Here is a 25,523-nt window from a genome sequence, read left to right on the forward strand (position 1 = left end):
CGTCTGGAGCCTGTGCTCTGCAACAAGAGAGGCCGCGATTAGTGAGAGGCCCGCACACCGCAATGAAGAGTGGCTCCCGCTTGCCACAACTAGAGAAAGCCCTCGCACAGAAACGAAAACCCAACATAGCAAAAATAAATAAATTAATTAATAAACTCCTACCCCCAACATCTTCTTAAAAAAAAATGTACATTTATTCTTGAGATTCAGTATACTCAAGCATATTTAACCAATTTTTCATCTACATATTATCAAAACATTAGTTTTAAATGTTTACCAGCTAGAGCTATTTGTTATAGCATTTCTTCAGTTTACCATAACAAAGACTTACTAATTAATATAAAAATAATGAGGGATTTCAAGATATAGGTACAGAATAAAGCAGTTAAAATTTCTAAATACCTTGAAATCAGAGGCACTACTGAAATTGAAGAACTTCTATGTTTCAGGAATGTGACTTTTAGGGTCCTCCTGTTGATGAATTCAGCAGCAGTCTATAGTTCGGTTAGCTTCTTCAGTGTAGGAAATCTTTTCTGCTATTATTGCAAACTTCATTATATTCATAAGAGGTGATGATTAGGTACCTATAAAACCAGAGAAAGACATATACTAAACTCTAGTTCCTCAGTTTATTAGCATAAAAATTTTAAATTTTGGTTCAAAATATGCTCAACATATTTTGAATGTTGCCTGTGTTTTTAAGATTTGATTTTGCAGATATGAAGGTTTTCTTTCTAGGAGTTGGAATGTTTGGAGTGTTAGAAGCATTCACTGAAAATAAATTGAATTCTTAAAACAAGTAATTGATTTGGGATGACTAAAATATTTAATGAAACTAGTATACATTGTATCAGGACTTCAACATTTGTATATTTAAAAATGAGTTGATGTTTTGTATAGCAGTTGTATGTATGATTTTTTTCTGTGTAGTTTATATTGATGTACTTCTTTTTGTGTGTTGTTCAGCCGTATATGTGGAAGTCCATGTCCTGCAGTGTGGCCTGATGTAATCAAACTACCATATTTCAACACCATGAAACCAAAGAAGCAATATCGTCGAAAGTTAAGAGAAGAATTTGTTTTGTAAGAAGGGGATGCTTAAACATCCATATTGCGTTGATTTTTTTTTTAAGTTATTTCTTGAGAATTCTAAATGTCACTGTAGCCTCTGTTGACCTAAGGTCGACCTATCACAATTCTTCTATGTCATTTAATTTTGAGTTCCCTTTGCTACATGCAAATTACCATTTTACCATCATTATGAAATCAGTGCTTTGGAGTTATGTGTTTGATTTAGTCTTTACCTGAAAGAAGTTTAATAATACCATTTAAAATTTTAAAGAAACCGCTTACGAGATACTTGAAATGAGTTTTTTACTTTGTTGTAGGAAACTATTCTGTTAAGTTTTTAATTTATGTTAAAACAGCAAATTGCCCATAGAGCAGTAAAATATACTATTGTTTGCCAAATTTCAAATTATTTAGAATAATAATTATAAAATTATGTAAAAATAAATATTTCTTTAAAGGAATATTTGGAACTTACTGGAATAAAGTATCACAAACATGTTATGAAATGCTAATATTTAAAATAAGCTCCTAAAGCAACATTAAGCTTGAGTCTAAGAACATGCATGACTTTTATAATCCTCTCATGCCAGTATTCCTGCAGCTGCACTAGACTTATTTGATTACATGCTCGCCTTGGATCCTAGTAAGCGCTGCACTGCAGAGCAGGCTCTTCAGTGTGAGTTCCTACGGGATGTGGAACCCTCAAAAATGCCTCCACCAGAGTAAGTGACTTTTTACTATATGCAGAATCTGGACAATATTAATAACATCATTATGTAGCTATCAAAAGCTATTCCATGATTAGTTAAGTCAAAAGAAAGAATAAATCAAAAGGAATAGAATAGCAATAGTGTACATAATTTGCACATCTAGAATGCAGAGCCTTGCTTTATGGTCAGCTAACCATAGGACTAGCAGAAGCAGCCTTCCTCTAGTTAATTTTATTAATATATTTCTACCCTAAAAAAAAATGTTTATTGCTGCTGCTATTGTAGTACTGTTTCTGCCAGCACTAGTTGCTTAGCTAAAATTTTGAGTGCTATGCTAAGCATTTCTCATGTATTACATTAATCTTTATAATCTTAACAGGTGAGTATTATTATCACCATTTTACAGAGAAGGAAGCAGGCTCAGAGAGGTTAAGAAACTTGCCCAAGAATACAAATCTAGTAAAGGGTGAAGCCAGCTCTGAAATTCAAGTTAGTTCTATAACAAAAAGAGGTTCTGAAATATTCCTCAGCAGACTCTACAGTAGAAAATTCTTATCATTGAATAAAAATATTAGTGTCAAAAGCCTGTATGGAATGCGTCTAGTGTCTGATGGTGGGAGGTGGGTGTCGGGACGCAGGGAATGCACAGAGTCTGGGCGTCAGAATGGCTGGGTTCTTGAACCTTCACTCCCTTGTGGCTCCTGTAATTTCTCTAGGATTGATTTCGGGAAGGGGACAGAGCAGTCCATTTGGTTCTCCTTGATAGAATCTAGAAAGTTTGTAGAGATTTACTTAGTAATTTTAAAAATGATGATGAGTGTCACAAAAACAAACCTGTCCCTATAACAATAAAATGTGTCCATGTAATAACAATTAGCATATTGTGAAGGAACAGACATGGGATTTGGAGTTCAAATCCTGGCTCTTCCACTTAATTAATTAGATTGGTCTTATTATAGTTCTGTGAGACCATCATATTTGGCTTTAGTTTTTACTGAATTGTATGTGAATAGCCTTTGTGGGATGATATGGAAGGCAAAAAGGATCTATCATCTGACACATTGAGGGACCTGAATCATTCACTGTTGAATTGTTTCATGGATTTTTTTGCTTATCAGTGTATATCAGCAGTCTTGAAACTTTGGCTTTAGTACCTCTTTAAAGAATTTTTTTAAACTTTCGGTTTGGAAAAATTTCAACTCTGTACAGAAAAATAGGAAGAATATTACAATGAACAGTCATATGCTCTTCATCTAGGTTCAAACACTTAACTAAAATTTGGACACATTTGATTTATCACTCCATATCTTTTTTTCCTGAACTATTTGCATATTATATTGTGGGAATGACATTTCACTTATAAATAATTCACCATGTTCTCTATAAGAACTGGGACTTTATTCTGTATAACTACAATATCATTATAAAGCATAAGAAATTTAACATTGTATTAGCTAATAGTTTATATTCAGATTTCTCTAGTTGGCACAATAGTTTCCTTTGTAGTCCGTTTTTCTGTTTGTTTTGGTTTTGGTTTTTTTGGATAAAGAATTTATTCCAAGCTCACACATTTCATTTAGTTGTTATGTCTCTTCAGTCTCTGAGGAAGACTTCTTACAACATTGACATTTTTGAAGAGCTAGCTGTTTTGTAAAGCATTCTACAGTCTGACTTTAACTACTACCTCATGATTAGTAATTAGTGTTTCTTTTTTTTTTTTGGCAAGAATGCTACCTAGGGTAGTGATAGGTGCTTCCTGTTGTATCACATCAAGAGGAATATAATGTCATTTTTCTCCCATTATTGGTAGTACTAAATTGATATCTTGGTTTAAGTGGTCCACATGAAAGAATTCTGGTAAAACTGTATTGAACACATTTTAAATAGACATCTAAATTTTTAAAATCAAGAGTTCAAATAGTTGCAAAAGGTATAATTTTCAGTGTCTAAGTGTAGACACTTTAAAATAGAGCAGTTACATCATCTTGTAAATGTATTTAGTGGAATCAAAGTACCTTAGCATTTGATATTCATCAACATTCACTCAGAAAATGTATGAACAAACTCTTCATCAATTGGACACTGTTGTGTGTGTGTGTGTGAGTGAACTTACATTGCTTCTGCACGTTTTTAATGTAGTATATATTTATGCTTGAAAGTATTTTATTGATTACCCTATAGTACTTCTTTAAAACAAATATGTGTAAAAATGGAAATTTAATTTAAAAATTTCCTCTATGAAGCTCTTTTTTTCTTGATTAAATTATTGCATGTATTAGTAGTACATATTTCAGTTTAAAAAAAAGAAAAAAATTAGTAAATTTTGTTGGAGATGCAACCTTAATGAAATAGTGCTGAGATTTTTTCCCCAAGCAATTTGCGTATCCATTAATTAATATTACTTATTCTAGAGTGAGGATATAGTTCCACATTAATTGTGATTTAAAACTTTTTGTAAGTACTCTTTTAAATAAGCATTTGAGACTGGATGGAGTTTTGTCATAGTTAAATCACTGAGTTCTTTGAACTTCTTCCACATTATGTCCCCAAAATCACAGTGCTCTGTCATCAAAAATTATTTTAATGACCTTTCAGATGTCAACTTAAGATTCTTTCTCTAATTTTCATGACAGTAAAGAATTGGAAACCACATGACTTGCCAAAGATTTCTTATCCAGTCATTAATCATTTTTTTTTCAAATTTTAAGAAAATAAACCAAAGAAGCTTTACTAATATTTATTACATGACTTCTTCTTATACTTGTTGCTTTTCCTTGTATTCGCACTTTCTTAGTCCAGTATACTTAGAAAAGGTTAGGAAGTCAACATGTAATTTCAGTACTACTTAACCAATCCATTTGCTAAATTGTGTTTCTTATTACATTTTTAAAATATATGCTTTTGTCGAAATCTTGGAACTGTATCCCATTCAATTTGTGGAAAATGTTTGCCACATAATAGGAAATTCTGTTCATATTGTCAAGCACATCACCTAAATTCACTTAACTTTTATGAGAACACACCCGACTGCACTTTTGCATTAAAAATAAATATGTTAGTACACATTTTGGTAAACATTCTGTAAACCAGCAATAAATTATGGTACATCTTTGTTAAGTACATCACTAAAGCAATCAGGTTGAAATTATAGTGATATTGATGTGATATTTAAATAAAAAATTATATAAACAATATAACATCTAGTTACTTTGTCATATGTAATGGGTAGTTAAAATTATAAAATTTAACTAAGGACTCTGAAGAAAGGCATTGGAATTCCTTTGGGAAATAGCCATGTGTATTAAATTTATCAGTTTTTTTAGGAATAAGCAAATGAGTGGGGTAATAAAAATAAAACTCCATTAATTTTATTAGATGTCCTGTCACACTTTTTTAATGTACTTAATGAAAAGAGTATGTATTGCTAAGAAGTGAATTAGGCCAGCAGCTTGTCTATAATTTTATTTTTTCTTAAAAGCATTAAACAATTCATAAGATAAATACGATCAACTATAATTGGAATAAATATTTCATGATATGATATGATAAAAAAATACTTTTAAACTACCTTGCTGAATGACGAAACATGAATATAATTCTTACTATGTGAGAGGCACTGTCCAAGCGCTTACATATGTTAACATATATTACCTGAACTCCACAAGGTAGATTGTCTTGTTAACCCCATTTTTAAAGATAAGCAAACTGAGGCACCGAGGTCAAGTTACTTGCCTATGAGACACAATAAGTAAGTGGCTGAGCCGGTATTTGAACCTTTAGAAAAGCACACATTAAAAATTTGGTTGTCCTGGAAACATTCCTGGTACATCTAATAGTCAGCATCACTAACCTCTCTATCCTGTTTAGCTATTTGTTGGGTAATGTTTATCTTTCCTACTGTTGAGATCATCCATAAAGAATCTCTTAACGTTTTAATTGTGGGAGGGAACAGAAGCCCTTTTTAGTGGATTTCTTTGCTTTATTCTCATGGGACTCTCCAACAAGAGCAATGCATTCCTTGAACATCAAGATGGGAAAAAAATGAAATCACTTCAGTCCCCCCACTCTGCAGTACTGCAGTATGTCTGAATTCAGAATAACCCCAACAGAGGCTAAGGTTACACATCTTGTAATACACACACACACACACACACACACACACACACACACACACACACACACACACACACACACACACACACACACACACACACACACACACGAAAGTCTTTGGCAGGTTTTTGATGCCTTAAAGCTTCCCAATATCAATATTTCAAATTGTCCCTTTGTTTGTTACTCCAGGAGGTTTTTACACGCTGAGGCAATGCACCATAGTAAGATGGCTGAGAGGTATGCCTTTGTTTTGTTTTTGGACCTCAGGTGCATAGACTTGGTTTAATCATAATCCTTGTGTCACTCATCATTAGTCCATGCATGGCTCCCTTTTTTTCTTTTAGTTACTTAATTTAATTAGTTATTTTAAATGATGTTAATAAGCAGCCATGAACTTACCAAATAAAAGCTAGAATCTTGACAATAACCTACTTTACTCATATCATACCCTCTCCGCCCACAACCTGTCCCCCTTGCCTTCCTCCACCTGAGGTAACCATCATCCCTGTTTTCTTTTGTATATACTTCTTGTTGCCATCTATATGTACTCATAAAAAGTTATATTTTACAATTTTAGTTGCTTTTAATTTTATGAAAGAGTGTCATGCTGTTTGTAATCTGTTGGGAATGACTTTTTTTTTCACTTAATATTATATTATATTGCTAAGATTTGACCATATTGTTGCATATGCCTTTATTTTATAACATGAGGTAAAACTAATTGTGAAAGAAGACGTGTGAAAGAACTTTCTGAACATGCAGGCCCTTCTCAAATATCAATTTTAGGAAAGAGGACATATGGATATGGAATTTCTTTTAGAATAATTCCAGGTATACTCCCTCAGAAAGTTTTCATGTATCCCTAGAGGTAAACATATCCAGGTTGAAGACCAGGTTGGGGCTGCTTAAGGGAATTTATAGATATTCTGGGCAAGTTTATTAACCTTTCCAAGCTTCAATTTTCTTATCTTTAAAATAGATATCATAGTAACTTCCCACTGGATTTTTTTATTAGGGTAAGAAGAAAATATTTATAAATCAAATATTTGTCTTTCTTTAAACAAAAGTTATTCTGCAGTGTTTCAATTTTGTGAAATTATACGAGGTAGAATTGTTTCAGAATTATGGATAACTTTGATAGTTGCTAGTTATTCAGAACTCTCAATGATGATTGATGAACCTGGATTACAATCTATTTTTGAAACTCCTCTGTAGCAATCAGTTTAATTCTAGAGCATTTGACTATAGAAGCAAATAAGAGGGTCTCAAAAAGTAAAAAGCTTGTACTAGAAGGTTTTTCGCAAATTTATGTCCTAGCCTTTGCTACTTTTTAATTCCGTGTCTAGTTTATGCAAGTGGCATATTTTTCACTTTTTTTTCCATGTCCTATTCAATGTATGTTGTACTATGATAAAAATTGGCTTTAAAAGATTCCACCAAGGCTAATAGTAACCTATTTTTGTGAACATATATTCTTCATTCATAGTTTTAATAAGTTATTATTCATTGATTATCCAGAAGCCACAGAAAAATAGTTTGTCTGTATAGGTGAAGCCCTGAAGGAGGGGGGCATTAAGGGTGATTTGTGTTGGAGGAGTTTACAAAGCCTGTGTGTGAAATCTTCAAGAATAACTTGTGGGGGAGCGGGGGTGGCAGCTTTGGGGCTATGTAGTAAATATATTATCATTTTGTTGTTGTTGTTGTTAAGAAATGCCATGAACAAACAGTTTAATACTTTTTTTTCCAGCCTTCCTTTATGGCAAGATTGTCATGAGTTATGGAGTAAAAAGCGAAGAAGACAGAAGCAGATGGGCATGACTGATGATGTTTCCACAATTAAAGCCCCCAGAAAGGACTTGTCTCTGGGCATGGATGACAGCAGAACTAACACGCCTCAGGGTGTGCTGCCGTCTTCACAACTGAAATCTCAGGGCAACTCGAATGTAGCACCTGGTCAGTAATGCTTCCATGGGTTCATCTTCTTCACATTGTTTTGTGGCTGGCGTTAATTATATTGCTGTAGTGTTAAAGCACTTGTGGCTAAAAGTTGAACACTGAATTCAACATTTCCTTGTTATTCGATTGTGCCAGTACAGATGTTTCACTGCTACCAGCACCACAATATTAAGCAATCTCAAGGTGAGATTAATTTATAAAGAAGGCATCAAATTACATATGATTAGTGATGAGTCAGCTTTCTCTGCCTTCTTTTTTCCCCTAGTGCAAGAGTCAGTAGGTCTTTTACTGACACTATTCTGTGAGGCACAGCATTCAATGTCTGTGGATGCTTTTCAGGAGTAAGAAGAAAGATAAAGGAAAACAGCCCGGAATCAGAGTAGAAGCTCTTTCATACTGTTTTTAATGTTCTCAGGTTACTTTTAATATATTTCCCAATATATTATAGAATCTCAGACTGGAATCTGATATTGTGCCAGAAGTGACTTGAAGTATGATAAAGAAGGGTATTTTGGGGAAAGTTAAATGTCTTCGTCTGACTCAATCTGTTGTAAGAGTAAGCTTCTTCACGAGGAACCAACCTCTTCAATGTTGTCAGAAGTACAGTTAAATTCATTCTCTCATTTAGTTAACGACTTTAAAAAAAATGGAATCCACTTCTTCATTTTGCCTCATGAATCCAGAAAGCATTCAGCTTTAATGTTTTTATGAAGACAGAGATGTTAAGAAATAAATACATGTATGTGTGGAGGTGGTGTTTTATTAAACATGAAAAATAGCCCAGCACTTATTAAGAGATGAGTAAGTATTGTCTGCTCAGTTAGTTGGTTAAAACAGATCTGTGGATCAGATTGAACTTTTGGTGGTTAAATATAAATATAGAGTAGATTAGCTGAGAAAGCTTGAGAAAGATTACCTTAATGCTTTCCCATGTAGTCTACAAGCTTAGAGTTGACCTTGGTCAGACTACATTAAAGTGCTAATACATGTTACTTTAAAAACCAAAATTAATTGTTATTTGTTGTTCAAAAGTATTCTTCAGAGTTTCTTGAAATAGTGAATTCCCCTTGTACATGAAAATATTTGATGTATATGTAGCTTAGGAGAAAAAATGTTTATTTGTTGTACAAAGTGAGGGCTGTCTATATCAAGTTCAGTATTATTTCTCTTCATGGTAAAACTATGTAAAATTTGGAGAAAGACAGAAGCAACAAGAAGTTTTCTTGGTTTGTGTTTATGTCACCTCTTTTATATACCATCCACTACTGAAAAAGGATTTGAGATGGTTGTTAACAGGAAATTTGGATGGTGGTCACTTGTCCCAGGCAACAGTTGTCATATTCCTTAATAAGACTACCAGGTGTTTATTTCTGCTTCTCTTCACGGAACTGATGTCCTTATTCCACTAGGAAGCCTAGTGGAATAGAGGGTAGTTATTTCACTCTATTTTAGCTGATAAAAAAATTCTGGGCTCATTTTGTTATTGTTTCTTAGCTTTGCATATTTACAACTCAGTTAATTTTAGAATTTCATTTTATCCCTCCCTCCCTCCTTCCCTTCTCTTTTCAAACTGTCAATATTAAGAAGTGAGGCTTCTAGTTTTTTGAAATAGGAATGAATCCTCTTTGCTCCATTTTCTACATCAATAAGTGCCATGAAATAAAAATGCCCCTTCTGTGTAGATGAGACACCACAGTTAAAGTGTACTTCTCTGAGCTCACATGGAGACTACCTCTGTTAATAGAGACATGAAAGGGAAAGTGAGGAAAACTGGCACTTGGGGTGTAGCAAACAAGCATGGTTCCTTATTAATACCTGCGGATCACAAGGAGAACTTGCAAGAGTTTGTTTTGAATTATTCTAAAAATACTAAGAAGTAATAAAAAGTATATCAAAATATATAAAGAGAATATATTTAAAAAAGCATTAATCATCACTTTTTCATCTTGGAGTACTATTAGGCTGTCATCTGTGGTTATGGAAATTGCTTATCAGTATCTGTATTATCACTTAGCATATATAGTATTATGTACATTTGAGCCTTGTTGTTACGTATGACTCAGATAAACTTGCACAAGAACCTACGTAAACCATCACAAGTCTAAACTGAAAATTAGAAAAAGAAAAACAACTGTTTTCGTGGTCATGAATTAATGCCACCTTATATGTACATGATAAGCATGCTTCTGTAGGAGTTCCTAATTTACCAAGAGTGCTTAACTTTAAAAAAAAGAAGTTTGAATAAAAGACATTATATCAGACAGTCTACAAAATCCCAGTTTGAATTTACTGCAAAGATAAGGTTAGGTTTTTAGAAAATACGTGTTATTTTATATAAGCAGTACAGGGAGTGGTTAAGAGTTCAGACTCTGGGGACTTCCCTGGTGGCGCATTGGTTAAGAATCCGCCTGCCAATGCAGGGGACACGGGTTCGAGCCCTGGTCCGGGAAGATCCCGCGTGCCACAGAGCAACTAAGCCCGTGTGCCACAACTACTGAGCCTGCGCTCTAGAGCCCGCAAACCACAGCTACTGTAGTCTGCGCACCTAGAGCCTGTGCTCCACAACAGGAGAAGCCACCGCAATGAGAAGCCCGCGCACCGCAACTAGAGAAAGCCCACACGCAGCAGTGAAGACCCCAAACAGCCAAAAATAAATAAATAAAATAAATAAATTTATTTAAAAAAAAAAAGAGTTCAGACTCTGGAATCAGAATACCTGGGTTCAAATCTCAACTCTGCCACTTACAGAGTTTGTGACCTTGAGCAAGTTATTTAGTCACTCTGGATGTCAGTTTCTTCTTCAGTAAAAAAAAAAAAATGGGGCCAATAATAAAGCATGCCTTATAAGGTTGTTGTGAGGAATAAAGGATATAAAATGCTCAGAAAGGAACCTAAAATTATAGTCGTCATCATCATCATGATCATCATCCAGTGCCCATTCTCAGGTGCTATTTCCTGGTCATGTCTATAGTATGGGGTTCTAATGGTGGTCTTGGTTTTCCTTTCGAAGTATTTACCCTTAAAGATAATTTATTCAAAAGGGACTGCAGTTCTTTTTCTTTTTTGTTTTATGTGCCGTTACATCTTAAATGTACATGAAATTGAACTAGAAAGAGATTTCCTTTTCACAGTATTTCTCAAACACTGTCCCACGAATGTACATTTTAATAGGGTAATACAGAGCCATTCTGTGGGGTGGGGAGAGCTGTGAATCATGTCAATTCTAATTAATACACGTTTTGTCTTTAGTAAAAACAGGCCCTGGACAGCAGTTAAACCACAGTGAATTGGCAATCCTACTAAACCTACTACAAACTAAAACAAGTGTTAGTGTGACTGATTTTGTCCAAGTGTTGAACATTAAGGTAAACTCTGAGACTCAGCAGCAGCTAAATAAAATAAACCTTCCTGCTGGAATTTTGGCAACAGGTGAAAAACAGACAGATCCATCAACACCACAACAGGAGTCTTCGAAACCGCTGGGAGGAATTCAGCCTTCTTCTCAGAACGTCCAGCCTAAAGTGGAGACTGATGCTGCCCAGGCGGCTGTGCAGAGCGCATTTGCAGTTCTGTTGACTCAGTTAATAAAGGCTCAGCAGTCAAAGCAGAAAGATGTGCTACTGGAAGAGAGGGAAAATGGATCGGGACATGAAGCGTCATTACAACTCAGGCCACCTCCAGAACCTAGCACTCCGGTGTCGGGTGAGTGTACAGTAGCAGACCACTAACACGGCTGCATTCACACTGTTTTCTTGCTGTTGGTGATTAGCTATAATGCGTAGTGTTCAGTAGCTTTGCTAGGAGAGGTCCTGAAAATTCTCAGGTCACTGGTTATAGGTTGGTTTCTTAGTCCGTGTACTCCTAGGAGTTGATTCTTTAACGAATTATCTGTGGGTGATAGAACTCATGAATGCTGTCAACGTTTCTCATGTGAACCTATGGTTAAGAAATAATCTTTCACTCCAGTTGCAGTAGGATGATTGACCAAGGCAGAAACTTTATGTATACAGTAGCTTTTGTTCTTCAGGCAGTAAATAGGTACATGTGAGATGCCAAATACAACAAAATTTTTCTGTCACCATAGACTCAAATGGTAGCAGGCGATATTTTAATAGTTACATATACCTTTTTCTTTTTCATTTGACTTTTGGGTTGTTTTTGTTTGTTTGGTTGGGTTTTTTTGTTTGTTTTGTGTGTGTGTGTGTGTGTGTGTGTGTGTTTTGCCAGAGATATAACTTCTAATGCTCTTTAGAAAACATTAACTATTTTGAAATTTTTGTTTTCTATGGTAACTTTCGACTCTCTTTTTTTGCCTTGTTTCACTTAGGGCAAGATGACCTCATCCAGCACCAAGACATGAGGATATTGGAGCTCACGCCAGAACCAGATCGGCCTCGTATTCTGCCTCCTGATCAGCGACCTCCTGAGCCACCTGAACCACCGCCAGTCACTGAAGAAGATCTAGATTATCGGACAGAAAACCAGCATGTACCCACCACTAGTTCTTCGTTAACTGACCCTCATGCTGGAGTGAAAGCAGCCCTGTTACAGCTGCTTGCTCAGCATCAGCCCCAGGATGATCCCAAAAGAGAAAGTGGTATTGACTACCAAGCAGGAGACACTTATATGCCTCCTTCAGACTACAAGGACAATTTTGGATCCTCTTCTTTCTCTTCTGCTCCTTATGTGAGCAGTGATGGTCTAGGAGGCGCCTCTGCTCCACCATTGGAACGACGTAGCTTCATTGGAAACTCAGATATTCAGTCCTTGGATAACTACAGTACTACTTCATCTCATTCTGGTGGTCCACCTCAGCCTTCTGCTTTTTCCGAGTCATTTCCCAGTTCAGTAGCTGGATATGGAGACATTTACCTCAATACAGGTCCCATGTTGTTTAGTGGAGACAAGGACCATAGATTTGAATATAGCCATGGCCCCATTGCAGTCCTGGCAAACAGCAGTGACCCTTCCACAGGGCCAGAGAGTACTCATCCTTTGCCAGCAAAGATGCACAACTATAACTATGGTGGTAACTTACAGGAAAACCCAGGTGGCCCTGGCCTCATGCATGGACAGACCTGGACTTCTCCTGCCCAAGGACCTGGGTATTCACAAGGATACAGGGGACACATTAGCACATCAGCTGGCAGAGGTCGAGGCAGAGGGTTACCATACTGAGTATCTGTTTTTCCTCAGGCACATCATTTTTATCTGGAAAGACTTTTCTAGCTGCAGTTTAAGGCAGCGATCCAAGAGACTTGAATAATATTAATTCAACAACAGCTTTATTTTTATGTGGAAAAGGGTCTTGCATACAATAGTTTAAAAAAAAAAGACAAAAAAAACCTTTGCTTAAATTCATGCTGTTCTAAAAAACTAGATCTGTTGATTGTACATCTTCACAAATTCTAGTTAACAATTTTATTTTGTATTCTTGCAGTTTTAAGTGGATGCTAATCTTAGGGACATAAAAGTCTTTTATGGCCCTCTTGCAGATCTTCTGAACTATGCACATTTGTGCTTTTTTGTAAGTTTGGACCAACTTTTATGTAACAAACAACCAACCCCTCCCCGCCTCCAGTTTTACAACAATCAGAAAGGGCACTGATTTATTTGGTATTTTTCTTTTTACAAAGCTACCTTTAGTCAAAGGTCACTGTCAGTCTTTGCACCTGCTTTCAGTGTTATTGTGAAAGGTGTAATTTGTGCTCATTTCAGAAAATAAAACACAACCTTTCTCTTGATGCAACAGTTTTATAAAAAAAAATGGTCAACGTTATTTTTGTTTTATTTTGCAGATTATCATAGCCTAGCAAAATGCATTCAAATGAAATAGCGGGTTTTATATGAAAACTATGGGTGGGGTGGGGAGGGTAAGTAAGTGCCTTAACAGGTAAGCCTAAGGTCTGAGAAAGTAGTTAATCTTTACACCCATTTGTCTTCTAAAGGGAATCAATGCATTGTATTTAAGAGGCAGGGAGCTCTCAAGTGTCTAGGGGCTGCCTGCTGGGTTCTTCTTAGGTTCATTCCCTCTGCCTATCACACTTTCTCCTTTTCTTTGGGTTGTGTTACCTTCCACTACCACCTTCTCTTGATAGGGGAGTGAGAGCAAAGAAAGGGAGTCCAACTCCCAACAGCACCTTTTGTTACTTCTGAGAACAAGTTCTGAAAAGTTGTGTCATGTAAATGGTTGAAAATAATAGCTAAATGAGAATTTCAGAGTACCACTTTCTTTCAGGCTGCCACATTGTCCCTGTTTCCTTTTGCCATGCATAATTGGAGGGCAGTAGCATAGAAACAAGGCTTAATAACAGAATTGGCATAATTCTGTTAAAGTTCATGGGGGGAGGGATGGCGAACACCTTATTTTAAGTTATACAGTTGCCATTTTAAGACAAAGTTAACTGTTCATTTTACTCGTTAACTAGAAACATTGCTTAGGTTGAATTTACTGAAGTAAAAAGAAAAAGTAGTGCAAAAAAACCCTCTTATTCTCTCTTCTCTCACTTCCTACGAGGTTTACTACAACTTCTTCTGCCACACCTAGAGTAACTTTATTTTAGTTCATTTTAGAGTGATGGATAACCCTTATTTCAACTGTAATGGTGTCAAGTTTAACTAACTTGGTGTGTGCACTCAAACACACATACCATTATAATAATCCTAGAAAGGAACCAAAGGTAAATAACCAGTGTTGCCATTAGCATGAAATGGCAAAACAGACTCTGGAAAGGAGAGCTGTGCCAACTCACCGTTTGTTTTAACTGTTCTCCCGGTAACTTATTTTTTGATTGGAATCTTAAATTGGAACAACTGTTATCAAATGGAAATGGCTCCAGTTCTAAAGTCAGTCTTTTAATCCTGTGCCCACTATCTGACTTGTGAACCTTCATTTCAAAACAGTACATGGGAAGCATTATAGTTTGGTAACAGAATAGTTTCAAGTTAATAATTCACCATTTTACTGCTATAAAATGAGTTGATGTCTTTTGATGGAATTTTTTTTGTTGTTGGGGAGAAAGAAATGAATGGAAGAAAAATTATTTTTCTTTTATTTGAATATTGAATACTAACAACTTATAATAAAACTACATTGCAGGAAGTGAAGAAATATTTTGAAATTTAGCAAAATAGCTACAGTATTCAAGTATCTGGAATTTTAATATGGTGAGTCTTAGAGCTTTAGACTTTCCTATAAGTGACAGTATCTAAGTTATTCTTAATAGTCACACTTGATAATTCTGCTGACCGTAGCAGCTAACCTAAAATTGAAGATATTTATGTGACATGAATAGCCTGTGTTTTAAAAATTAAATATTTTATATAAAATTGAACTGTGTTTGGATAGTTTTTCCTAACATTTAAGTTATGTATTTATGCTGGGAGAGTGGCTGGGAGGACAAGGAAATTGTTGCTTGAAATTGAAGATTTGAACTATAGCTCCTAATATTACCCTAAGACAGCATTGATTGTGAGACAACAGTATTTTATGCACTAGTTAGGAAAAGTGTTGCCAGTTAAACCACAACTCAAGGCTAAGATACATCAATTGTAATATACTTCCCAAGTTCAGAGATGTTATTATATGAAAGAATGTTTCTTAAAATTGATGAAATATGGTAGTAAAACTCTTAATGCATCCTTTCATATCATTTAATACTTAAGTAAATTTGGATTAATGAAAAGAACAGGGTTGGGAAATCACTAATTCTGTATGTTATAATAACTGCAGTAATCACTGAGTATTCTTGGGTGAAATTTAAGGAACATAAAATGTTACTTAAGTTTTTTTTGAAAGAAACAGGTAAGTCAGGTTGCAAATGAGAAGATGAAAATAGAAAAAGATTGGACCTACCAAAAGAAGAATATATTTATTATCTCCCATGTGAAATTCCCTTATGTATTTCTTGATACAGCAGCTTTTTCTGCATGCAACTCATGTTTCCCAAGTCTTCAATCCATTATTTGTTGGAGAGTTGCTGTCACCCATGAAATTTTAAGACTCATTTTAAGGGTTTATTGATTAAAATAGTTTGTGGAATGTGAGTTAAGATAGTGCTTTAGGGCTTCCCTGGTGGCGCAGTGGTTGAGAGTCCGCCTGCCGATGCAGGGGACACGGGTTCGTGCCCCAGTCCGGGAAGATCCCACATGCCGCGGAGCGGCTGGGCCCGTGAGCCATGGCCACTGAGCCTGCGCGTCCGGAGCCTGTGCTCCGCAACGGGAGAGGCCACAACAGTGAGAGGCCCGCGTACCGCAAAAAAAAAAAAAAAAAAAAAGCCTTCAGAAAAAAACAGGGAAATAAAATTTTAGAAAACTTAATTAGGAGCCTGTAGAGGCTGTTTGTTTCATATATGGATAGTCTTTAAAAAGGAGGTGACTCATTTTCTTTTTTAAAACAATGGTTACCTAAATATCTAACAATTAGATAATAAGACTGAATCTTTCACTTAAACATTTTTTCTGTTTGTAGGAGGAAGGTCCGTATCAGCAGGCCTGCAAACAAACACTGCTTTTAAATTCTTTCAAGTTCTTATAGTTTTAAGCGGTTTTATAAGGGGAGCAATGGTTTGTCATTTACCAAAGGCCTCTCCAGATAATTTCTTAAACTTTCTAGTTTAATTAAAAATAAAAGCTATTAAGATAAAAGCTATCAAGGGATCCAGTTGAAGGTGGGGAAAACAAAATTTTGATCATATGGGAAAAGAACTTGCTCTTTGAATTGTGTAGACTAACACTTTGTGGGTCTTATTCCTTTCACCATATCAAATGTCCCATTAAAAAAAAATTTTCTTACTGAAAATGCCACATTGAAAATGAGGCTCTGTAGTGAATCACACTTGAATTTTTTTCACAATTAAGTTAATTTGTTGTAAAGGTGTGCTTTTTTGCAAGAATTTTTAGTAAAGTCTCATAACTCCTAAATCTAATGTGTTTAATATAAGCCATTTGTTTAACAAAAGAAAAAAGACTGTATTTGATAGTCTGTAAATAAACTGCCCTAAAAATCCAGGCTATTTTTATCCTTGTTTTCTTCTTGCTCATATACAGAACAGACTCTTAGAAATAATCTTATCTGATGAGGATGAGCACTTGTTACAACCGCTGTGTCATGCTCTATAGACAATGCTTTAAACCTGGAACCCTTCTTTTTTACTTTTTGTACATATTCAAAAATGTAGGAACACATCCAGAGATAACCACCATTAATATTTTGCATGTGTTGGATGTCTTTTCTTACAACAGTGGGATTATACTGCCCATAGCTTTGTAATTAGAGTTTTTCATTTAATAATATTTTGTGAACATCCTTCTATGTCAGTAATTAAATTCCATCCTCTTTTAGTGATTGTAAGTTACTCCTTTATAGAAGAACCAAAACTTAACAATTCCTCGTTGCTGGACACAAAATATTTCTAACTTTTCTGTTATAATGTGAGGAAAATCTGCGTAAGTACAAACACACAAATGTACGTAATTTCCTTGGAGTTGCTGACCTAAAGAATGCCCATCTAAACTTTTGCTATATCCATATTGCCCTCAGGAAAGGTTTGCAAGTTTTACATTCCTATTACTTTCCCTTTTCATTTAGTTATGCTGGGTATTTAAGCATTTTAAATCTTTGCCATTTTGACAGGTGAGAAGTCATCTTGTTTTAATTTATATTTCTCTGATTACTAGTGAAATTTATATACATGCTAGCTGGGTGTCTTTTGTGTATTAACTATTCATATGTTTAGTTATTAGGTATTTCCTCTCTGTTGCTTTGAAGAGCTTTTTATAGAAGGTAGGTAGCCCTTTGTGAACTATAATCTTAAAAATACTGTGTGGTGTGTTTTGATAAAGGAAAATTTAATAGTTACATGTAGTCGAATCTATTCATCTTTTCCTTCTGGTTTCTCCTTAGAAAAGTTTTCCGTAGCCCAAGGTTATTTTACTTTTTACACAATTTTATTTTACTTCTCTGGCTTTCTGCTTTTACACTTAATTCTAAACTGTTCTAGAATTTATTTTGCTAAATGTTGTGAGGTAAGGATCCAACTTTATACTTTTTCTGAATGGCTATACTAACTATGCCAACAGTATTTGTTAAATAGTTCATCCTATCCATAGTTTTAAAATGTCATCTGTCTTATTTGGGTCTGTTTCTGGGCTTTTCAGTTATGTTCCACCCTGATCTTTCTCTTCTGGTTAGAAGTACATTTGTATTATATTTTCATAAACTACGTGTAGCACATATCAGGCTGCAGTATTTGTTTTAAGATGGCACGTAATTTAATTGTCCATTGTTTCAAAGCTTGTCTATTTCTGCCTGTTTTTCCTTGGGACTTCCTGAATCACTTTGATCACTTTCACCAAGTATCCTTTTAGGATTTTAACTAGAAACATATTGTTTAAATTAGTGTGGGGTTTTTTTGTTGTTTTTGTTTGGGTTGGTGGTTTTTTGCATGTTCCTCATTAAAAGTTCTGAAAGTTTCCTTACTGTAGTTCTGGTATGTTGGTTTTTTTAAGAGTTTCCAAAAATTTGTTGTTGTTGCTTCTAGAAATGGGCTCTTCATATTGTTATAAATAATATAATATTTTAAACTAGTCTGCTTATATAGGAAAGCTGTCATTTTTAAAAAACTGGCCACATTACTTCTATTATTTCTAATAGTTTTCAGTTGATTGAATATGATAACGGGCATTCTTGTTTCTGATTTTACGAACGTCTTAATTTTTTAGTATTTCACTCATGTATAATTTAAGCTATAGATTAGAAATAGAATAGTTTATTATGTTAAGAATATTCATGAAGCCTATTTATCACGATTAGATGTTAAATTTTTTTAAATGCTTTTTCATTGTGAAGCATTTTCTCCTTTGATCTATTGATGATAGGCACCAGTTATATTAGTAGAATCTAATACTGAGCCATTCATTAGAAATACTGCTGTATTCTATTGACTAACCCTGTATTTAGTATTTTGTAGTTATGTTTATTTATGAGAGGTAAGTCTGGTTTTAATTAACAGGTTTTGATAGTGTTACAGAAGAAACTGGAAAACTTGCGTTTTATTTGATTTAGAATGGCTTATGTGTCCTGAGAATGATTTTTTTTTTGAAGTTGATACTGTTTTATTTATATCCAAATACACCTGACTTTTTTCTTGAAGGTGATTCTTTCACTGTTTCTCCATTTCCTCATGTGTCCTTGATCTTTTCAGGGTTCTCTTTCTTGAGTAAATGTTGGTAATTTTATTTTTTCTGAAATTCATCATATAGTCCATCTTATATTTAAAATGTTTTTAGCATACAGTTGTACTTAATAATCTCAGTGTTTTAAAAACATTTTCATCTATTGTTACATATCCTTTGTGTGTTTTTTCTCTTTTCCCAGATTAGACTAGTTAGGATTTGCCCCATTCTACCTCTGTCCTCTCACCACCAGGGAATAAAAATCTATCATTTACTTCTCATTTATTTTAAGAATTGGATTTTGATTCTTTTCTTCTACTTCCCTTATTTATCCCTACCTCTTGAGTTGAATAATTGGTCCATTTGTTTTTCTTCCTTCCAATTCTAAAAGAAACTATTTTAATGCTATGAATTCTCTGATTATTTCTTTGCTTCCATCCAGTAGGTTAAGAATGTTGTGTTTTCAGAATACTTAGTGGCTGCAAATTTGATTGCTTGTTTGATCCAAGGATTATTTAGAATAGTGTGTTTCAATTTCCAGGTCGTTGGATATATTTTATTTTTTATTTTTTTGTTAATAACAGATTTTCTATTACATATAGTCAGTGTATGTAGTCTGCTTTGGGGAATTTATTAAGGATTTCTTTTTAGCCTGCCAAGCAAATAAAATTTGTAAATATTTCTTTAGGATAAGTATGTCATTTGATACAATTTGTCACATAAGCATTAAATCAATATTATTAAACACTGGTAAGATTCTCTATATCTTTACTTATTTCTCAAGGAGTGAGAAATGTAAAATAAACTCATACTGCTATTACGTATTTTTCCTTATATGTCTAATTCTTTTTGCTTTATATATTCAGTGCTATATTCACCACATACAGGTTCATAACTACTTAATCTCTGTTCCATTTATTCAAGCTTTTAAAACTTTAAATTCTACTAGGTCCAGTTTTAATATTACTACAATTGGTCTTTCTGTGAGTTTATTTCACACTCTCTCTGCTTGCCCACCTCACCCCCCCCTTTTTTTTAATGCTACCTTGCTGGCTTTGTTTTTAATCTTTTGCTAAAACTGGTTTTATTTTCTCTTTTTTAGAAATTTGTATTTTGAGGCTTTCTGTTGATTTGTAATGTGTATACAGACTTTTCTACTCAGCTTTAAATATTTCAAAGACATACACCTATTTCTTGAATGAATAACTTCAGAAGTTATATAAGAGTTGCTATAGACTGTCTCCTCTAAAAAGGTTGCCAAATCAGTCACCAAAAAGAGGAATGGGATTACCATGACTGACTTAGACCAGGGTCGAAGGAATGTTGGAGAGTCACTTGTAATTATTATTAGGCATTCATCTAAAAAAAAAGGCTGACAAAGTAAGGATCAGTGTTCTTGGATGTTAAAAACATGATTGTAAACAAACAAAAAAGTGGATGGGCTGTAAAATAGAATATCCACATCTGAAGATCAAATTAGTGAGCCTGAATATCAAGCTGAGTGATGCTGGGAATGATCCCCCCTAAAATTCACTACTAAAAAATTAAAAGTTTAAAGGGAAAATTGAGAAATGGAGGCTAGATCTAGATATCCCAATATTCATCTGATAGGAGTTGCAAAAAGAGAGAACAGGTAGAATGGAGATAGATAAACAAAGAAATACTAGAAGAAAACTTTCCAGAGTTGAAAAAGGCATGAATCTTGTATTGAAGAGGTCCATGGAATGCAAAGCAAGGTATATGATGAGAGTCACACTTGATATACGTCAAAATAATATCTCAGAATTTAAAATTTTATTGGAACTTTACATTTATTTATTGTATACTGAGAAAATAAAAACAGATTGTCTGCAAAAGACAGAGAACCATACTGGCACCACACCCCCTCACCATTAACACTGGATGCCATAAGTTTCTGCAAAGTCTAAGGGAAACAACTTTGACCTTAGAATTCCATCCTCAGTGTGTTAGGGAATAGTGGTGTTCCCTCGGCCTTTTTGCTTTGACTGAAATCTAGCTCTTCCCTGAGGGGACTGACTGCCCTGCGGCCTTCTCAAGTGATGGCTGTTTTTCTTCCTTGGACCACTGGGCCTGGAATCTAGTTAAGTGTCCTTTTTGATGCTCATTTTCACTTTCAGACTCTTCTTGTTGATGCCTTAAAACTATAGAGATTTGCCCCTTGTGTCATCAGACTGCTTCACTCATGCCTCCCTGCTGCAGTTATTTACTGACCTCTGACTTGTCCTTCCCCTTTCACTCTCCCTGCCATTCTTTGAAGATTTTAATTCCTGGGTCACTATCACTGTGTCCTGTTTCTATCTTGATTTCAGCATCTGTGTAGATGATCCTTAAAATCTTGGCTTCTCTGTTTCTCTGCCGCTCCTCCAATGGTCTTATCCTCCACCTCATCTCAGCTACTCATGTCCCTGTCATACCCTCGACTTTATGGCCACAAGTTCCATAACCCCTGCAAATCTCAATTCAAGCACACTACTTACCCTACGCTGGAACGCCCTCCCCCCACCCAAGTTTGCAGCCCACTCTAATACTCGGACTCCAACCACCTTTCTCACTCCCTTATACACATCTGCAACTGCCTTGTCACGCTCTTGCTTTCCTGTATTCGTGTGAAAATTCCAAAACTGTTCAGACCCAACATCCCCAATGTTTAAATCCACTCTGTCTGCATCCGTGCAGCTGAACATTGCTGGAAAAACACTCAACCATGCCCACTAGTTTCACTTTACTTCATGATCACTAATCTCACGTGGGCCCTTAAGGCTACCCAACAGTTATACTACCATGGTTCATCAGTTCTAAAGCATAGATGTTCACATTTAATATCTCTGAAATGAGGATGTGTCTTATATATGCCACTATGGTATGTCATACTTTAATTGGTAGAGTTTTCCCCTTTTTAGTGTTACCTAAAAAATAGTGTGTCTTACAATCAATGGCATCTTTGATAAAGCATAATTACCTCACACTTTTCATTCTCTCGTTTTCCCACATGATCATTTAATACTTTTTTCTTCTCTACTCAAATCTCCAGTATTTCCTTCCTGTATTAGTTTGCTAGAGCTGCCAAGGCAGCATTCTTGCTGTGTCCTCACATAGTCTTTCCTCCGTGTGAGTGCATGTCTCATGTCTGTGTATCCAAATTTCCTCTTCTTATAAGGAAATCAGTCATTGGATTAGGGCCCACATCAAGGGCCTCATTTTAACTTAATAACCTTTTAAACGACCTTATCTCCAAATATAGTTACATTCTGAGGTACCGAGGGTTAGGATTTAAATATGTAAATTTTGAGGGGACACAATTCAGCCCATAATACTCCCCCATTCTCACGTTCAGTTGGTGACTTTGTTCCCTATTTTCACAGATATAGAAATAAATGAGAGAAATGCCAAAGTCCCTACTGTATCACCCCCACCTTTCACTAACTGTCTTCATACCATTAACTTCTTTCCTGTCACTATGGACAAACTATCCATATTCCTAGAAAAATCTCTTCTTGCCAAACAAAGAAGTTCCTTCCAGCTCAACTTTCTCTATGGCATTAACAATTTTCTTCCATATAAGTTCTAAGGGGGCCAGAGTTTTGTTGTTCTGTTCTTCTCTACTCCTAGCACCTAGAAAAAGCTCAATATTTAATGAACAAGTACAGATATGTAATAAATATATCCCTTTATATGCAAGATAAAGGAATGCACTTAGAAGGGAAACCCTTCACTGGAAGCAGAATTATAAGAGTATATCAAGTAAGAGAATAAAATGGAACAAAGTTAAGTCAATCAGTTCTAGAAAGGCAGAACACTTCATAAGAACAAGAAGTAGGCTGCTAAAGAGAGGCAGTCACTTGAAGGAAAAAGACTCCTCAGTGAGCATCTAAGATATGGGCATATAACAAGGACAGAGGGGATTCAAAGAGGAGAACCACAGCTGATCAAAAACCTCACTTCACTGCCAAGACAGGGAGCCTTTGCTATTCTTCTCAATTAGGATATGTTACATGTATATGGTGACCACTGTATGTTTTCATTTGTCTCCCATACTAATGGAAGTTTCTTTTTTCTTTTCTTTGCCTTCTTTCCTCTCTTCCTTCCCTCCTTCCTTTTTTCTTCTCTTCCTTCCTTCATTTTTCTCTCTTCCCTCCCTCTCCCTCCCGTCCTTCTCCTCCTCCTTTCAACTGCAATTACCCTGTTTTCTTTCTACCACTGCATATTAATATGGTGGAACTGATTGAGTGTATAATTTAGCCATAGTTTGCCATGAGTTGTGCTATATCTAGAATGGAAAAGAGAAATACAAATCATCCAGAGTTCTGAACTCCAATATGAATGAATAATGAGACTGAGTTTTCTTTATAAGGAGATGTTTTGTTATACATATACATTAGATAGTTACATTTTATGAGGTGTGACTATTTTTAAGAAGTGTATCTATGCTAAATGCAATGTGGAATCCTGGGTTGGATTCTGGAACAGAAAAGAGATCATTGTTGGAAAGACTGATGAAATCTAAATAAAGTCTGCATTTTAGTTTTAGTTTAGTATTCTCAGTTTTAACAAATGTACTATGGTTATCCAAGATGTTAATACCAGGCAAAGTTGTGTGAAGGCTATATGGGAACTCTCTGTACTATCTTCAAAACTTATCTGTAAATCTAACATTCAAAATATAAAGTAAAAACAAAACAAAACCAAAAAAATGTGTATAGAAGGAAGCCTATATATGGAACTTGGGCTGCTGGGAGGTGGAATGTCTTTTCTTACTTAGCATTCATTCCCCCTTTGTCAATAATATTCTGCTATTAGGAAACTATGCGTCCTTCTACTTTCAGTCTCTGTGGTTCAGAGGGGACTACTAACTTTACCTCTGTGTAAAAAAGTCCAGATTTCTGCCAGTTGTTTAAAAAATGGGAAAATCTGGCAACACTGCACTTCTGTATTGGGCATTAAGTTAGTACAAATGTAAAAAGTGACTAATTTCTCAGCTTCTTTCACATGTAATGAGAGCTAGGAAAAAGATGGCAAGACAAGTGTTTCCTCTTGCCCCTTCAGTCCTCTCTGGTAGCTGAATGTTGAAGATGCTTCAATAACATTAGGGATTCTGACTTTCAAAGGATTAATAACAATTTTAAAGACCAAAGGGAAAGGTAATATGCAGTATTTATTCCAATGTTGCTTTTGCATCATCAAATTACAGATATGTTTAAGAGTCATTTGATAAAATCAAAACAAAACCAAAGAAAGGCATGCTGATATTTTCTTATGATGAAAGCTTACCCTAATTATAAAGTAAAAAAAAAAAAGGAAATGAAATTTGAGTGCTAGAGTCATAAAACCCAACCAAATACATTTATCCCAGATAATGTGCTCACCTAAAGAAAAAACTCTGGCAGTCTCCTTTGAACTCCTATTATCATCTAGCCTCATAAGCATTGGGTTTGATGTCATTTCTTTCATTACTTTATTATTTATTTAATTATTCTTTATTTTTATTTCTTAACTATCAGAAAGTTAGTGACCCATCAAGATTTGGGTATTCATATATAGAGAGAGGAATGCTCTCTGAAAATACAGAAAGTAGTCCACTAGAGAGGCTACTGCATCTAAGGCCGGGCTGAAACTGGAAGACCCCACCACCAGCAACAGGATCCAGACAACAGGAAGACAAATGAAGCTGCATCGGAGGAACTAGAGAATTAGATCAAGAAGCTGGAGACACCTAGGAAGCTGGCAAAGGAACACTGGAATCTCTGGAATCTCAGGAAAACTGCAACCTTCCTAACCACTGGTAACAGCCAGAAGCCAAGTGAACACAGCCTCTGACTCACTTTTGTTCTCCAAATCTTAAGCAAGTGCCTCTAATTGGAAAGCCTGAATTTATATTCAGAACTCTGTGAGTGCAAGGGAGTCAGGGCATTCAAAAAACAATTTTTTTTTCTATTTGTTTTTCGATTATAGTGACAGTTCAATCTGTGGCATTGGCATATACAAATATTTAACACAGATGATACATAAGGACTGAGAGAAAAACAAAGAAGGAATTATACTTCCTCTCACACAGAGACAAACGACAGGATTAATACCTTCAACCTTCTTCTGCCTGGAACCGTCCATTTCCAGCTCTACTGTCATTACCTTAATGTAATGCACAAGCATCTCTGACCCTGACTATTTCAGTAGTTTACTGAATGGTCTTTGGGAATCTACTCTGTCAATCTTCTATTCTGTTTTCCACAGAGAAGCTGGAGCAAAACAAATTTTTAAAAATCAGTAGACTTTATTTTTCTGAGCAGTTCGTGTTTACAGAAAAATGAGCAGGAAATACAGAGAGCTCCCCCATACCCTCTCACTCTCCTCCCACTTCCAGTTTCCTCTGTTATAGACACCTTGCATTAGTTGTACATTTGGTACAATTGATGAACCATTATTGACACAAGATTAACTAAAATCACAGAGTAGAGTCTGTGTGTGTTGTACATTCTATGG

At 35.3% G+C, this 25,523-nt stretch overlaps 1 protein-coding gene across 2 annotated transcripts in view; it reads left to right on the top strand.

The window, feature by feature from the left end:
- Nucleotides 1-15,141, top strand: part of CDK13 (cyclin dependent kinase 13) — a 112,330-nt gene extending 97,189 nt beyond the window's left edge. Inside the window, exons 10-14 of one of the 2 annotated variants that reach the window (XM_082662376.1) lie at nucleotides 967-1,083; nucleotides 1,662-1,793; nucleotides 7,642-7,847; nucleotides 11,100-11,552; nucleotides 12,178-15,141. In XM_082662376.1, the coding sequence (XP_082518502.1) occupies nucleotides 967-1,083; nucleotides 1,662-1,793; nucleotides 7,642-7,847; nucleotides 11,100-11,552; nucleotides 12,178-13,028 (1,759 nt within the window). In that variant the 3' untranslated portion in view covers nucleotides 13,029-15,141. The remainder of the gene's footprint in view (nucleotides 1-966; nucleotides 1,084-1,661; nucleotides 1,794-7,641; nucleotides 7,848-11,099; nucleotides 11,553-12,177) is intronic. The other variant, XM_082662377.1, reaches the window with a different exon arrangement.
- Nucleotides 15,142-25,523: the final 10,382 nt, after the last annotated feature.

Source organism: Grampus griseus (genome assembly GCF_964374135.1).
Source record: "Grampus griseus genome assembly, chromosome: 9".
NCBI classification, from domain to species: domain Eukaryota; kingdom Metazoa; phylum Chordata; class Mammalia; order Artiodactyla; family Delphinidae; genus Grampus; species Grampus griseus.